The sequence below is a fragment of the Salmo trutta genome, chromosome 28 (assembly GCF_901001165.1).
Source record: "Salmo trutta chromosome 28, fSalTru1.1, whole genome shotgun sequence".
NCBI classification, from domain to species: domain Eukaryota; kingdom Metazoa; phylum Chordata; class Actinopteri; order Salmoniformes; family Salmonidae; genus Salmo; species Salmo trutta.
The window spans coordinates 36,636,038-36,650,935 of NC_042984.1; the positions used below are offsets into that span (position 1 = coordinate 36,636,038).

The following is a 14,898-nucleotide window of genomic DNA, read 5'->3' on the forward strand; positions in this document are numbered from 1 at the left end:
TCAGTGTAAATACATGTGATACCCTGTTGGTCAATGAATCTGAATAGATCAACACACCTGTGCAAACACACAGTCACACACACGCACATCAATTTAAGTCGGAGAATGATCACCTGTCTCATAACCTCTTTTGAGGCCAGTCGCGCCACCCATGGACAGCCCTCTCTTTCCCAGTGTCATTTAGCATAGGGTGCTGCTCCAGGCCCTTAGGGACTGGCTCGGTGGAAAGATGCTACCTGCAGCCACGCATACCAATGTGCTGCGTCGTTACAAATAAGTCCTTCCTGATACAAGCACTGTCACATGCAATTCCCACCACACCCCCACATCAGCACAAAGGCCAGTGATACAGTTGCTGTTTTTGTGGAATGCATTTTGGGGATATTCACCATGTGACGGCTGAAATATACTACACAATCAGAATTGATCCGTTGTAAATAGATTGACACTGATGTAAAGGACGTCATGCTCCTTGCTTAGCGAGTACCATTTCCTCCTGATTCGGCTCACACCGAGGCTCAAACACAGGACCATTGCCTTATTAGCCCACGTGACCGCCCTACTGAAGCATCTTACCAGTCAGCGGCGCAAGTGGCGACACTTCAGGCTGAGGAGTACATTTCACACATCCTCATGTGCTACCCTGGCATTTATGGCCAGTAAAAGCTTTTTAGATGGATTTACTATTGAACAACAAGGTTCCATCACAGAGGCTTAAGAACAACTGACATTGGGTGGTGGGGGACATTTTGTTACGTGGGTCTGGGGCATGCACGTAATAAAAAACTTATTTTAAATGCTCATTTCTAGTGACTTTTGTGAAAAGGATACCGACAAATATTAACTTACAAATTAGCAAATTTACAAGGTTAAATTTACATGCAGTGGCCATGTATTAGGGCCTTGGCCAGTCATACTGTACTGAATACCAGTGGGACTGTTAATGTGGATACATTCAATTAAACAACCATTTTGTACTCTTTCTCTGCTATTGTATGATTTCTTTACTAGTATTTTTCTCACTTAAGGTCATGTTTTTTATTGTCACATACACCAGATAGGTGCAGTGAAATGTGTTGTTTTACAGGGTCAGCCATAGTAGTACACTAAATTAGGGTTAAGGGCCTTGCTCAAGGACACATCGACAGATTTTTTCATCTTGACGTCTCAGGTATTCAAACCAGCACACTTTCGGTTACTGGCCCAACACTGTATGGTTTGAAACTTAACGTAATATTTTCAACTCATAATACAGTTATTATGCTGTAATAATAACCAGTAACATATACAGTTAAAAACTGTTTTAATTTCAAAAGGGTAGTCATCTCCACTCTACAAAATGTATTTTTTTTTTATATCATCATGGCTGCCTCTCTCCTACACAAAGTTAACACATGCAATATACCCTCTAGACGAGGGATGAGCAAATAGAGAGCAAAATTATTTTTAGTGGCCCACCCTTGACAACAGAGAGAAAAAATGCCATCATTTTTTTTCGAGGCATTACTGAATTATTCAATGTAACAAATCAAACATTAAACCTCGTAAACAATACATGGTGATTCATGGTAACCTTGTAAACAATTCATTTAGACCTGGTGTCTATTTGAAACAGGCGTTTATTTGCTGAAATGTGTGCCGTTGCCCAGCTATTAAAAGGGACAGGCAGCTATTTGAGACTTGCCTGCTTTTACCTGCTTCTAACATTGGGGGTCCCCCCTGTCCACCCCCGCTCTGTCATATGTCTCTAATGCCCTATTAGCACAGGACTAGTGTTTACTGAACGTTGGTTATGTAATTATAGCCCCAGAATGTCTGTTATTCCAATGGACAATTCACGATTAGTTTTTTCCAAACTGTATTTCTTTTTTTTTTTATTAATAAATTGACAGTCATGATAACCTTGCAAGACTTTTTTCTAGGCGAGAAGATATAAGTCAAGGTGATAACAGGCTACACTGATAACTCGAGCTTGGTTCCCAAGTTTCTAAACCATACCAAACTATCTTTGGTATATTTTCGCCATAATATTTGAATTGAGGATGTGTGATCATAATCAGTGGTGACCCGTCATGCAGGGCAGGTGGGGCACATTTTTGCAACAACGTAAAAAAAAATACTAATAATAAATAATTGAGTTAATAAAGCCTCCATACAAACATGGTCTCTTTTTTCCTTTCTTGAGAAAGGCAGTTGCAATATGCAGGTTTTTCAGCCTAACTCAGTGCTTTCTGTGGTGGTGGGACAGCCAGCGGAAAATACGGAGCGTAGGGGTTGGTAATGTTCTCTAGTTGCGCCGTGATTGGCTCAGTGTTCTGTCACTCATGGGGACACGACGTCACTGCCAAATCTAAGGGTAGAGCCCGAAAATTCAAGCCCCTTGGGTGCTGCCATAGAGTTACATTAGATGTGCTCATCCAAGAAGGCTCAGATGACGTCAAATCACTTTATATCTCCAGTAGCTTTAATTGGACTGAATATCCAAGCCTCACAGAAGACCGCAAGCCTGCTAGCTAGCTACAACGAGAACCAGAGAAGCATGGATACACAAGATGCTGCGAGCTCAAGCAAGAGAAAGAACAAGATGGACCAGGACGAGATCCTTGCAACCTTTTTACCTCAGACCCCAATTAAAAATCCACCAGAGAAAAAAGTTAAAGAGGACATTTCCATGTCTGAACTTTTGTCTGCAATCCAGACCCTGACTACTAAACAAAACACTACATTCTCCAAAGGGTCCATCATAGAGCGGGCTACTGAAGAAACAAAGAAAATGTATAATTTGTCAGAGACTGTCCATCAGCTTCACACAGTTGTCAGCGAGAACACGAAAAATATAAAGTTCCTAGAGAACAAGCTGAAGATACTGCAATCCCCAAATACTAAGCTGTGTGAGAATGTAGCTGAACTTCAACAGTACTCTCGCAGGTGGAATCTGAAAATCCAAGGTGTAACAGAGGTACAGGGAGAGGACATTGGGAAAGTCATCAATATCCTGGGAAAGGTTGTTCCGTGCATCAAAGACAAGCTAAGAGACGTGATCGACGTGGTACATCGACTTGGGAAACGAAGACCTGATGGACTCCTCGCAATGTCATCCTGCGCTTCACTATTCACCACTACAGGGACATCATCTGGAAAATGGCCAAGGGGAACAAGTTTCTGGACGGGAAGAAGCTTCGCATCAAAGAGGCTCTGATACCACAGGATCAGACTGCCAGGGAGAAACTGTGGCCATTTATACAGAAGGCACGACAAGAGGGAAAGAAGGCTGGGTTCAAGGGCCTATACATGTTCATCGAAGGAAAAAAGATTACTGGTTAACTCTGATGACATGAACCACACTTGAACTGTGAGTACTGCCAATAGTACATTTACTGTACTGAAACAAGTACATTTACCATTCAAACTACAATTTATGAACACTTGCCAAACAAAAAAGGGAAAAGAGGGATTTGTTATACTGTTAACCACCACTACTATCAAGCTTTACTGTTTGTTTTATTGTTCACATTACTACATCTGTTGTCTAGTTTGTGTTTATTTATTTTTTAATGCAGGAGTTTGTTTTCAACTCACTTTATATCATTAACCTGAATGCTAGGGGGTTTCCTTACAAAAAGGAAAGCCTTATTTTATATTGTAAACGTGGTAAAGAAGATTTTGTCCTTCTTCAGGAAACTCATTCATGTGAAAGGGACTTGAAATTTTGGAAGTCACAATGGGGAGACGTGGCCTATTTCTATCATGGATCAAACCATTCTGCTGGTGTTTTGACACTTATCCACAATTTTAAAGGCGACATTCTAGAATCCACATCTTTACAGGATGAGAGATGGGTCATAGTAACTGTTAAACTTGACAATGCTATTTTCGTCATCTGTAATGTGTATGGACATAACTCACATGCTCCAAAATAAGACCCCTTTTTCCCAATTTACCAGAAAATTACAGGATTTACACAACAAATACTTTTGCTTTTCTAATTCTCTCCGGGGATTTTAACAAAACACCTGATGACTCTGCTGATCGTTTTCCTCCTAGAATGAGTCAAAGCCCTCAAAATAGCAATATCATCACAACATTATGCAAGGATCTCACTGTTGATGATGCCTGGCATTATTTCAATCTGGATGCAAAGGGATGTACCTGGAACAACAAAACTATGTCACACAAATCTAGAATATATTTATTCCTTATTTCCCCTTTTTGTTACAATTTGTTAGAGATGTACACTACTGGGCAAAAGTTTTAGAACACCTACTCATTCAATGGTTTTACTTTATTTTTGACTATTTTCTACATTGTAGAATAATAGTGAAGACATCAAACTATGAAATAACACATATGGAATCATGTAGTAACCAAAAAAGTGCTAAACAAATCAAAATATATTTAATATTTGAGATTCTTCAAATAGCCACCCATTACCTTGATGACAGCTTTGCACACTCTTAGCATTCTCTCAGCTAGCTTAACCTGGAATGCTTTCCCAACAGTCTTGAAGGAGTTTCCACATAAGCTGAGCACTGGTTGATTGCTTTTCCTCTCTTAATTTCGCCTACAATACGGACTTGGTGGTGCACATGTAGACGCGAACCTGTTATAGATAAATGTATTCTTTGAATATTGTAAGAGCATTCATTGTCTGCTTATATGGCCCCTTTATTTATCCTATGGTTCTGACTTGGTGTACAGGGAGAACACTAAGAACAGGCCATGTTCTGAATTCTGTCTGTACATTTCAAAAGTGCTGAACAAATTTCTTCCTAACTCGCTCATTAATGTCTTAATCGAAATTACGGATTGCATAGTTTTGTACATCTAAATTGTCAGTAGAAACCGAATGTTTAAGAAAGTCAGCCCTATCAGTTGCTTTTTAAAAAGGCAGTAAATTAGGCTGAATAAACTGTTTCGCTGCCAGACAAGGCTCTGCTGATAGCCAGGTGTAGCAGTGGTAAGGTGTTGGGACTGCTGTTAGGACTCTGCTGTTGGGACAGCTTTATGTAGGCCCTAACCGTTGTGGGCACCCTAGCAACGCACTTGCACTTTATATGGCTATGGATGAAAAAGTGAATTTGTCATTTCCAAAAGTATAGCTCAGTTTTATGCCGCTTTGCAATCTATTAACAGCAAGGGTTGCGTTAAATAGGCGCAATCTTTTTTTATGATGCATTTGGTGAAGTTCAATTAATTTGCACAAAACGTAGGTATAAACATAAGCATTCACTGTGAAAGTTAATAGACTACATTAACCCTTCATATGTAGGCTATGCGCAGCACTTCGTTCAATTTATCGAATCAGTTATTGTTTCTTGCGCAAACCGGAAGCAACACCTGTCAAACTCAGACATTTATCTCAAAACACAGGGATGTCGATTCGCACTGAACCAGTATTAGAGGACTTTGGAGTTTATCAAAAAACAGTAGGTTATTCTATCTGGAATTGTTACTCTCCTGCTATGTCAAAATGACTGACATGGCAGATTCAGACGGGACTAAAATGACAGATCCTCCCCCAGTAAAACTAATCCCGTCCCAGATTAATCCCGGATTAGTTTTGCTGGGGAGGTCGGGTAATGTTATTATGTGCACGAGCACCAAACACAATATCTGTAATTTTAGTCCCGCCCGAATCTGCCATTATTTTGACATGGCAGGAGAGTTACAATATCAGACGTAATAACCAACTCTTTGCAAACTCCAAAATCCTCTGATAATACTAGTCTCGTGCGAATCGACATCCCTGTGTTTTGAGATAAATGTCTGAGTTTGACAGGTGTTACTCGCGGTTTGAGCAAGAAACAATAACTGATTCGATAAATTAAACTATATGCTGCTCATAGCCTTTTATATGAAGGGCCTACATGTATCAACTTTCACATTGAATGACTTTGTTTACGTTTTGTGCGAATGAATTGAAGATCGTCAAATGCATCATTTAACAAATTTATCGAGGGGGTCATTTAGGACGTCTTCTACTGCGGATCGCTCAAATATCCTAATGATTATGATCACACTTCCTCAATTCAAATATTATGGTGACACTATACCAAAGATAGTTTGTTATGGTTTAGAAATTTGGGAAGCAAGCTCGAGTTATCAGTGTACCCTGCTATTGCCCGGACTTGTTGAAATATCTTCACGCCAAGAAAAAAAAACTCCAGGCTTCCGTTATAACTGTCAATTTATAAAACCTTTTTTTAATTATTTTTTTTAAGCAAGAAATACAGGGGGCAGTTTGTAAAAAATGAATCCCGTCCGCATCGTCCTCTGGAATAACGGACATTATGGGGTCTACATAACCAACGTTCTCTAGTAATATTAGTCCCGTGCGAATAGGGCTTTATTAAACCACAATTTTGCACCAAACAGATTCTTAAAACTTGAAAACCCCGCCTACTTGACAACCACCATCTGTTTACGAAAAGTCACGGGTACAACGTGGACCGGAGGATGACAAGGAGACATTTTACGGTGGCTTGGAACCGTAGCCTACAAGGGATTAATTTCAGATAGTCTCGTATATGTTTCGAATAAATTGGCAAACTAAAGGGATATGAGACAGCTGGTTCGACGTCCTTTTAAGGGTTAAATGTGTTTTCTTCCCTAACTGGAGTGGTTTTCGGAGATTAGTTGTAGCTGTTGGAACGCGCTTTGCACTGGGCACATTTCATTCTCGCTCTTTCAAACAGAACATGGAAACAATGGCGAGGCGCAAAAAGGCACATCGGGTTGGAGTTTAACTGCGCGTAGCCATAACGCAGGTTGAAAACGGGCTTCGAGAAAACTGAGATCGGGGGGGAAGCCGGAGTCGGAGCGAGATGGAAAGCCCGACCGAGAACCCAACCAGTGCTGCGGAGTATCTGAAGGAGCTTAATAACATTATCGAGACCCAACAGGAGTTACTGGAGATGCACAAGACTAGGATAGAGGAGCTGGAGCTGCAAGTGTCCGACTTGTGTTCGGAAAACGCCTGCTTGAAAGACCAGTACCAGCGGCACCTGGCTACATGTAGGCTGCTGCAACAGGGCAACAGCCACGCAACGTTAGGCGCTATAAAGGAAAACATCACCCAAGAAAAGTAAGAATTAATTGCACCCACTGCACTATTGAAAAACATTTGATAGATGTCGCAATTAATGTCCCATATTTTACTAAGTCCTTGGCAGGAATCTACTCTTTAAACCCCAGATAAACGCACACCAACTAACGTACACTTTTGTATAATGTTATAGATTAAAAAACTCTCTATAGACTTATAGCTAATAACATAGACTAAAGTAAAGGATTGCGTCGAAAGTTATTTTCTAAGAGATCAAATTGGACACTGGCGTTCTATTTCAGCCAAGCCAGTAGGCTTTTTAACGCCACAATATAACTGAACAATAATAGGCCCTACATAGGTCAGTGGCAAGGCCCCCAAAATGTTGATACCTCTACCCCAAGGTATAACAAAATACAACCATGTTTCTCCATATCTCTTAAGTTCTCCCATATGTGAAATGGATGGTTGTGTAAAAATATTTTACTGCAAAAGTGGTTAAATTGATAGCTATTGAGACACACCCACTTAACTAAAAAAGTGCAGAATAATACCTGGCTGGAGGGGGGTGGGCAACATAACCTCATGTAACCCAATTTTAAAAATATTTTTTATTTCACTTTTATTTAACCAGGTAGGCTAGTTGAGAACAAGATCTCATTTACAACTGCGACCTGGCCAAGATAAAGCCACGCAGATTGACACATACAACAACACAAAGTTACACATGGAATAAACAAACATACAGTAGAAAAAAAGTCTATATACAGTGTGTGCAAATGAGGTAAGGCAATAAATAGGCCATGGTGGCGAAGTAATTACAATTTTATAAATTACATCGAAGTCGAGGATCGGTAGGATGGTCAGTTTTACGAGGGTATGTTTGGCAGCATGAGTGAAGGATGCTTTGTTGCGAAATAGGAAGCTGATTCTAGATTTAATTTTGGATTGGAAATACTTAATGTGAGTCTGTAAGGAGAGTTTACAGTCTAACCAGACACCTAGGTATTTGTAGTTGTCCACATATTCTAAGTCAGATCCGTCCAGAGTAGTGATGCCAATATCGCAAGCTCTGAAATTGCTCAAATTTGGAATACAAGTAGTTACCTGTCTGCCATACATACATACATACATACATACATACATACATACATACATACATACATACATACATACATACAGTTTAAGTTGGAAGTTTACATACACTTAGTTTGGGGTCATTAAAACTCATTTTTCAACCACTCCACAAATGTCTTGTTAACAAACTATACTTTTGGCAAGTCGGTTAGGACATCTACTTTGTGCATGACACAAGTATTTTTACAACAATTGTTTACAGACAGATTAATTCACTTATAATTCACTGTATCACAATTCCATTGTGTCAGAAGTTTACATACACTAAGTTGACTGTGCCTTTAAACAGCTTGAACATTCCAGAAAATGATGTCATGTCTTTAGAAGCTTCTGATAGGCTAATTGACATCATTTGAGTCAATTGGAGGTGTACCTGTGGATGTATTTCAAGGCCTACCTTCAAACTCAGCACCTCTTTGCTTGACATCATGGGAAAATCAAAAGAAATCAGCCAAGACCTCTGGAAAAAACAATTGTAGACCTCCACAAGTCTGGTTCATCCTTGGAAGCAATTTCCAAACACCTCAAGGTACCACATTCATCTGTACAAACAATAGTACGGCTAGTATAAACACCATGGGACCATGCAGACCATACAGCTCAGGAAGAAGACACGTTCTGTCTCCTAGAGATGAGCGTACTTTGGTGCGAAAAGTGCAAATCAATCCCAGAACAACAGCAAAGGACCTTGTGAAGATGCTGGAGGAAACGGGTACAAAAGTAACTATATCCACAGTAAAACGAGTCCCGTATCAACATAACCTGAAAGGCCGCTCAGCAAGGAAGAAGCCACTGCTCCAAAACCGCCATAAAAAAGCCAGACTACGGTTTGCAACTGCACATGGGGGCAAAGATCATAGTTTTTGGAGAAATGTCCTCTGGTCTGATGAAACAAAAATAGAACTGTTTGGCCATAATGACCATCGTTATGTTTGGAGGAAAAAGGGGGAGGCTTGCAAGCCGAAGGGCACCATCCCAACCGTGTTGTGGGGTTGCTTTGCTGCAGGAGGGACTGGTGCACTTAACAAAATATATGGTATCATATGGAAGGAAAATTATGTGTATATATTGAAGCAACATCTCAAGACATCAGTCAGGAAGTTAAAGCTTGGTCGCAAATGGGTCTTCCAAATGGACAATAACCCCAAGCATACTTCCAAAGTTGTGGCAAAATGGCTTAAGGACAACAAAGTCAAGGTATTGGAGTGGCCATCACAAAGCCCTGACCTCAATCCTATAGAAAATGTGTGGGCAGAACTGAAAAAGCGTGTGTGAGCAAGGAGGCCAACAAACCTGACTCAGTTACTCCAGCTCTGTCAGGAGGAATGAGCCAAAATTCACCCAACTTATTGTGGGAAGCTTGTGGAAGGCTACCTGAAACATTTTTGACCCACGTTAAACAATTTAAAGGCAATGCTATCAAATAGTAATTGAGTGTATCTAAACTTCTGACCCACTGGGAATGTGATGAATGAAATAAAAGCTGAAATAAATCATTCCCTCTACTATTATTCTGACATTTCACATTCTTAAAATAAAGTGGTGATCCTAACTGACCTAAGACAGGGAATTTTTACTAGGATTAAATGTCAGGAATTGTGAAAAATGGAGTTTAAATGTATTTGGCTGAGGTGTATGTAAACTTCTGACTTCAAGTACATGGATACATAAACAAGCAGCATAAGGATATCTTCATTCATCTTGAAAATATAGACTTGTAAACACAGATACAATAGGTGGAAATATCAACTATGAATATTTATGATGAATGTAAAATGAATTTTTCCTGACAAAAATGCATACACTTACACCTTTGTTTTGTCTATTGTAATTGTGCTGTAATGAAAAAAAGTGGGCTCAGACAGACTCCCAAAAATGTAATTTCTAAGGTTACTTAAGGATTTTGTATCCCTTAGTCTTGCAATTAAAGGAACATTTCACCCATAAACAAACATTTTGGTATTTGTTTCGTTAGTCCATTGTTAATAAAGACCCACATGTTTTGCATGTCAGCAATCAAGTTTTCAAGATGTGTAACTTTCAAAATACATGAATTCAGCCGGTATGATTAATTTTGCATCATATTATGCTGTGTTTTGAATCATGCATCATACTGGCAGTATTTATGTAATTTGAATGTTGTATATCTTAGAAACTTGATTGATAAGCAAAACATACCAAAATATTGTTTTTGGGAATTGTTTTTCATGAAATCAATGGGGCATTCACAGATTCGTTATAGCTTGACTCAATATGGTGTCCAAAATCAAATATGGCTGCCATTCTAGCATTAGGTTAAATCATCTGTAAATATGACATTTTGTAAATTAGGCATGTTTTTCGGAACTGTGAACAACAATCATGCCTATATAGATTGTGGGTGAAGAATCAATTTTATTCTGAATCCAATATGGCCAACATGGTTACACTCCAACACCTTAGCCTGCATATAAACTCAGCAAAAAAAGAAATGTCCTCTCACTGTCAACTGTGTTTAATTTCAGCAAACTTAACATGTGTAAATATTTGTATGAACATAACAAGATTCAACAACTGAGACATAAACTGAACAAATGTTACTAACATAAATGGAATAATGTGTCCCTGAACAAAGGGGGGGTCAAAATCAAAAGTAACAGTCAGTATCTGGTGTGCCCACCAGCTGCATTAAGTACCGCAGTGCATCTCCTCCTCATGGACTGCACCAGATTTGCCAGTTCTTGCTATGAGATGTTACCCCACTATTCCACCAAGGCACCTGCAAGTTCCCAGACAATTCTGGGGGGGAATGGCCCTAGCCCTCACCCTCCGATCCAACAGGTCCCAGATGTGCTCAATGGGATTGAGATCCGGGCTCTTCGCTGGCCATGGCAAAACACTGACATTCCTGTCTTGCAGGAAATCACGCACAGAACGAGCAGTATGGCTGGTGACATTGTCATGCTGGAGGCTCAAACGCGAATCTGACCATCACCCCTGGTGAGACAAAACTGCGACTCGTCAGTGAAGAGCACTTTTTGCCAGTCCTGTCTGGTCCAGCGACGGTGGGTTTGTGCCCATAGGCGATGTTGTTGCCGGTGATGTCTGGTGAGGACCTGCCTTTCAACTGGCCTACAAGCCCTCAGTCCAGCCTCTTTCAGCCTATTGCAGACAGTGTGAGCACTGATGGAGGGATTGTGCATTCCTGGTGTAAATCCTCGGGCAGTTGCTGTTGTCATCCTGTACGTGTCTCACAGGTGTGATGTTCGGATGTCCCGATCCTGTGCAGGTGTTGTTACACGTGGTCTGCCACTGCGAGGACGATCAGCTGTCCTTCCTGTCTCCCTGTAACGTTGTCTTAGGCGTCTCTCAGTACGGACATAGCAATTTATTGCCCAGGCCACATCTGCAATGCTCATGCCTCCGCACGTTCACGCTTAGGCATGTTGCATGCTGCTTAGGCACGTAAGTTTTCATAACTGTCTGTAATACCGTCTGTAAGCTGTTAGTGTCAAAACGACCGTTCCACAGGTGCATGTTCATTAATTGTTTATGGTTCATTGAACAAGCATGGGAAATAGTGTTTAAACCCTTTACAATGAAGATCTGTGAAGTTATTTGGATTTTTACAAATTATCTTTGAAAGACAGGGTCCTGAAAAAGGGATGTTTCTTTTTTTGCTGAGTTTAAGTAGCCCTTGTTCATTTTGTATTGTGATATTCTGTCTTTGAAATGGTTTCATAAGATTATTGGTATGTCTAGGACTGAGTGGCACCGCCATGCATCTGTTGTCTGCATAGCCGAACCAACTCGGTCAAGCACCGCTTGCATCTCATCCCAGACTTGACGATGAAGGGTCCGGTCACACCTCAGTGATCCGGTCTGATGTAGACTTTCGAGAACAGGTTAGCTAACAAGTTCTGCATAGTGTGCTAACCAGGTTAGCTAACTCGCCGAGGCTGCCTCCCCACGGTGGAGTTGCTGGGGTAGCTCTCTTGTTTAGTATGCATAGCATTAAGTCGCTTTGTTATTCTTAACAGAACGTGCTGCAGTCAAAGGGGCTAGCTAGCCTAGTTTAGACTAAGGAGCCTCACTCCAGAGAACGCGTTTCCACTGCTCCAGAGTCCGATGTTGGCATTGCGCATGGTGATCTTAAGCTTGTGTGTGGCTGCTCGGCCATGGAAACCCATTTCATGAAGCTCCCGACAAACAGTTCTTGTACTGACGTTGAGGCAGTTTGGAATGCGGTAGTGAGAGTTGGACACGCTCACTACTGCATTCTGGGACCTACCAGAATGGGCTGAGCCGTTGTTGCTCCTTGATGTTTCCACTTCACAATAACAGCACTTACAGTTGACCAGGGCAGAAATTTGGCAAACTGACTTGTTGGCATCCTATTACAGTGCCACGTTGAAAGTCACTGAGCTCTTCAGTAAGGCCATTCTAATGCCAATGTTTGACTATGGAGATTACATGGCTGTGTGCTCGATTTTATACACCTGTCAGCAACAGGTGTGGCTGAAATAGCAGAATCCACTGTCCACATACTTTTGTACATATAATGTACTTTAAGTTGGTTCAACTCAATAGATTTGATTTTTAATTGAACCTTTTAACTAGGCAAGTCAGTTAAGAACAAATTCTTATTTACAATGACGGCCTACCCCGGCCAAACCGGACGACGCTGGGCCTGTTGTGCGCCGCCCTATGGGACTCCCAATCACAGACGGATGATTGAATTCGAACCAGGTTTCTGTAGTGATGCCTCTAGCATTGAGATGCAGTGTCTTAGACCACTGCACCCCTCAGGAGCCCACTATAGATGCTAGAAGTCAGCCTGAAGTAAACACTTCTGAAGGTAATATATACACAGAGTACAAAACATTAGGAACACCTTCCCAATATTGAGTTGCACCAACTTATGTCCTCAGAACAGCCATAATTCGTCGTGACATGAACTCTACAAGGTGTCAAAAGCATCCCAGAGGGATGCTGGCCCATATTGACTCCAATTCTTCCCACAGTTATGTAAGTTGGCTGGTTGTCCTTTAGGTGGTGGACCATTCTTGATACACACGGGAAACTCTAGAGAGTGAAAAACCCAGTATCGTTGCAGTTATTGACACAAACCGGTGAGCCTGGCACCTATTACCATACCCCGTTCAAAGGCACTCACGGCTTGGATGTGCTAGGTGGGCTGAGTAGTTGAAGCACAGGACATGCCTTCAAGTATGGGGCAGTGAAGCAAACCTCGCTCTATGAGCCACGTTCCAATTCCCAGCAAGCGGATTACCCCTATTGCCACTGTGTAGATTTGTTTGTCTTTCACACCAACGACCCGAGTTGTATTCCCTGCCCCACCGTTTGCTACAATACCAAAAGGCTAAAATATCTTGGTGAGGTTGCTACGTGTTGTAAAAAGGTTGTTTAGTATTATTACAAGCAGTGCAACTTGTATTTTTTTATGATGATTTTTCTAAATATTCTTTGGTGGCTCACCTCACTTTTCAACAAAATAAATCAGTTATACAGTTAATACAATTAGTATGGCCTTAGGGACAACACAATTTCCTACCTCGACTAGCCTACAGTAAAACAATGCAATGAATATTTGCATTATTGTTTTAATGTCAGTACAATTGTACTCTAGGCTGTAAACAGCAGTGAAAATGTCATTTGAATAATGTTGTAAAAACCCTGTTATTTGAATGTTTCATTCCATTTGGATCAGTTGTAGGTCTGCTCTTGATTGTAAGGTCTAGAAAGGCACAGGACAGTCTGGCTGTATTTTTACTTCTGATGCGCTGTTTGTTGCCAATCATAATTTTCCCAAGTCATCCTCTATAGTCTAGCCACATAGGCCTATGCTCCCAGCAGGCCCAGTTATTTAGGAAAGCTTAACACACGTTTTGCCTCCTTTCCGATCCGAGTCACTATTTATGACCTAGAACCTAACGCTTCAATATAGCCTAAATATTTGTCAATTAACTTTAAAATGTGTTACCTTTTATGTGTGGCATGAACATAACCAGTCACAAATGATCCGATTAGGCTACTTCAAAAGTCTCTTGTAGGCTACCGGCGCACATTCATCCGTTCCACTCAAATATAATTCCAGCATCCAAACTGTGCCCCGGCCATTTAAAGAATGGAAAGAGACATCCGTTACAAACCACCAAAAGGTTTAATGACATTTGTAGATTGTCAAGCCAGGCATTCGATACTGAGTAGGGAGGGATGTATTTTCTGTTTGTCGAGATAGTTTGAGTTTTCAACACCACAATGATGATAAGCGCTCGATGTCAGTAATTGGTATGCAGTTATGCGTTTCTTATTGGTTGCGTGGTGCTTTGGCACAAACCTGTTGGTCGAAAATTGTTGCATATATTTGAATTATAAATATGCTGTCAAAAGGTTTAAAATCTAATTTCCCCCTAGCTGATCATTGTCTGCAGCCGGCTCTGATCTAATCAAATCAAATTTTATTGGTCACATACACATGGTTAGCAGATGTTAATGCGAGTGTAGCGTAATGCTTGTGCTTCTATGTTTCGACAGTGCAGTAATATCTAACAAGTAATCTAACAATTCCACAACTACTACCTAATGCACACAAATCTAAACGGATGGAATAAGAATATGTACATAAATATATGGATGAGCGATGGCCGAGAGGCATAGGCAAGATGCAATAGAGGGTATAAGATAACTTACATTACTCATCGCATATGTATATA

General features: G+C 40.7%; 1 protein-coding gene across 2 annotated transcripts in view; it reads left to right on the forward strand.

Annotated features, from left to right (window-relative positions):
- Nucleotides 1-6,419: 6,419 nt before the first annotated feature.
- Nucleotides 6,420-14,898, forward strand: part of LOC115166133 (IQ motif and SEC7 domain-containing protein 1) — a 189,555-nt gene continuing 181,076 nt past the window's right edge. The window contains exon 1 of one of the 2 annotated variants that reach the window (XM_029719864.1): nucleotides 6,420-7,084. In XM_029719864.1, coding sequence (XP_029575724.1) covers nucleotides 6,825-7,084 — 260 coding nt within the window. In that variant the 5' untranslated portion in view covers nucleotides 6,420-6,824. The remainder of the gene's footprint in view (nucleotides 7,085-14,898) is intronic. The other variant, XM_029719855.1, reaches the window with a different exon arrangement.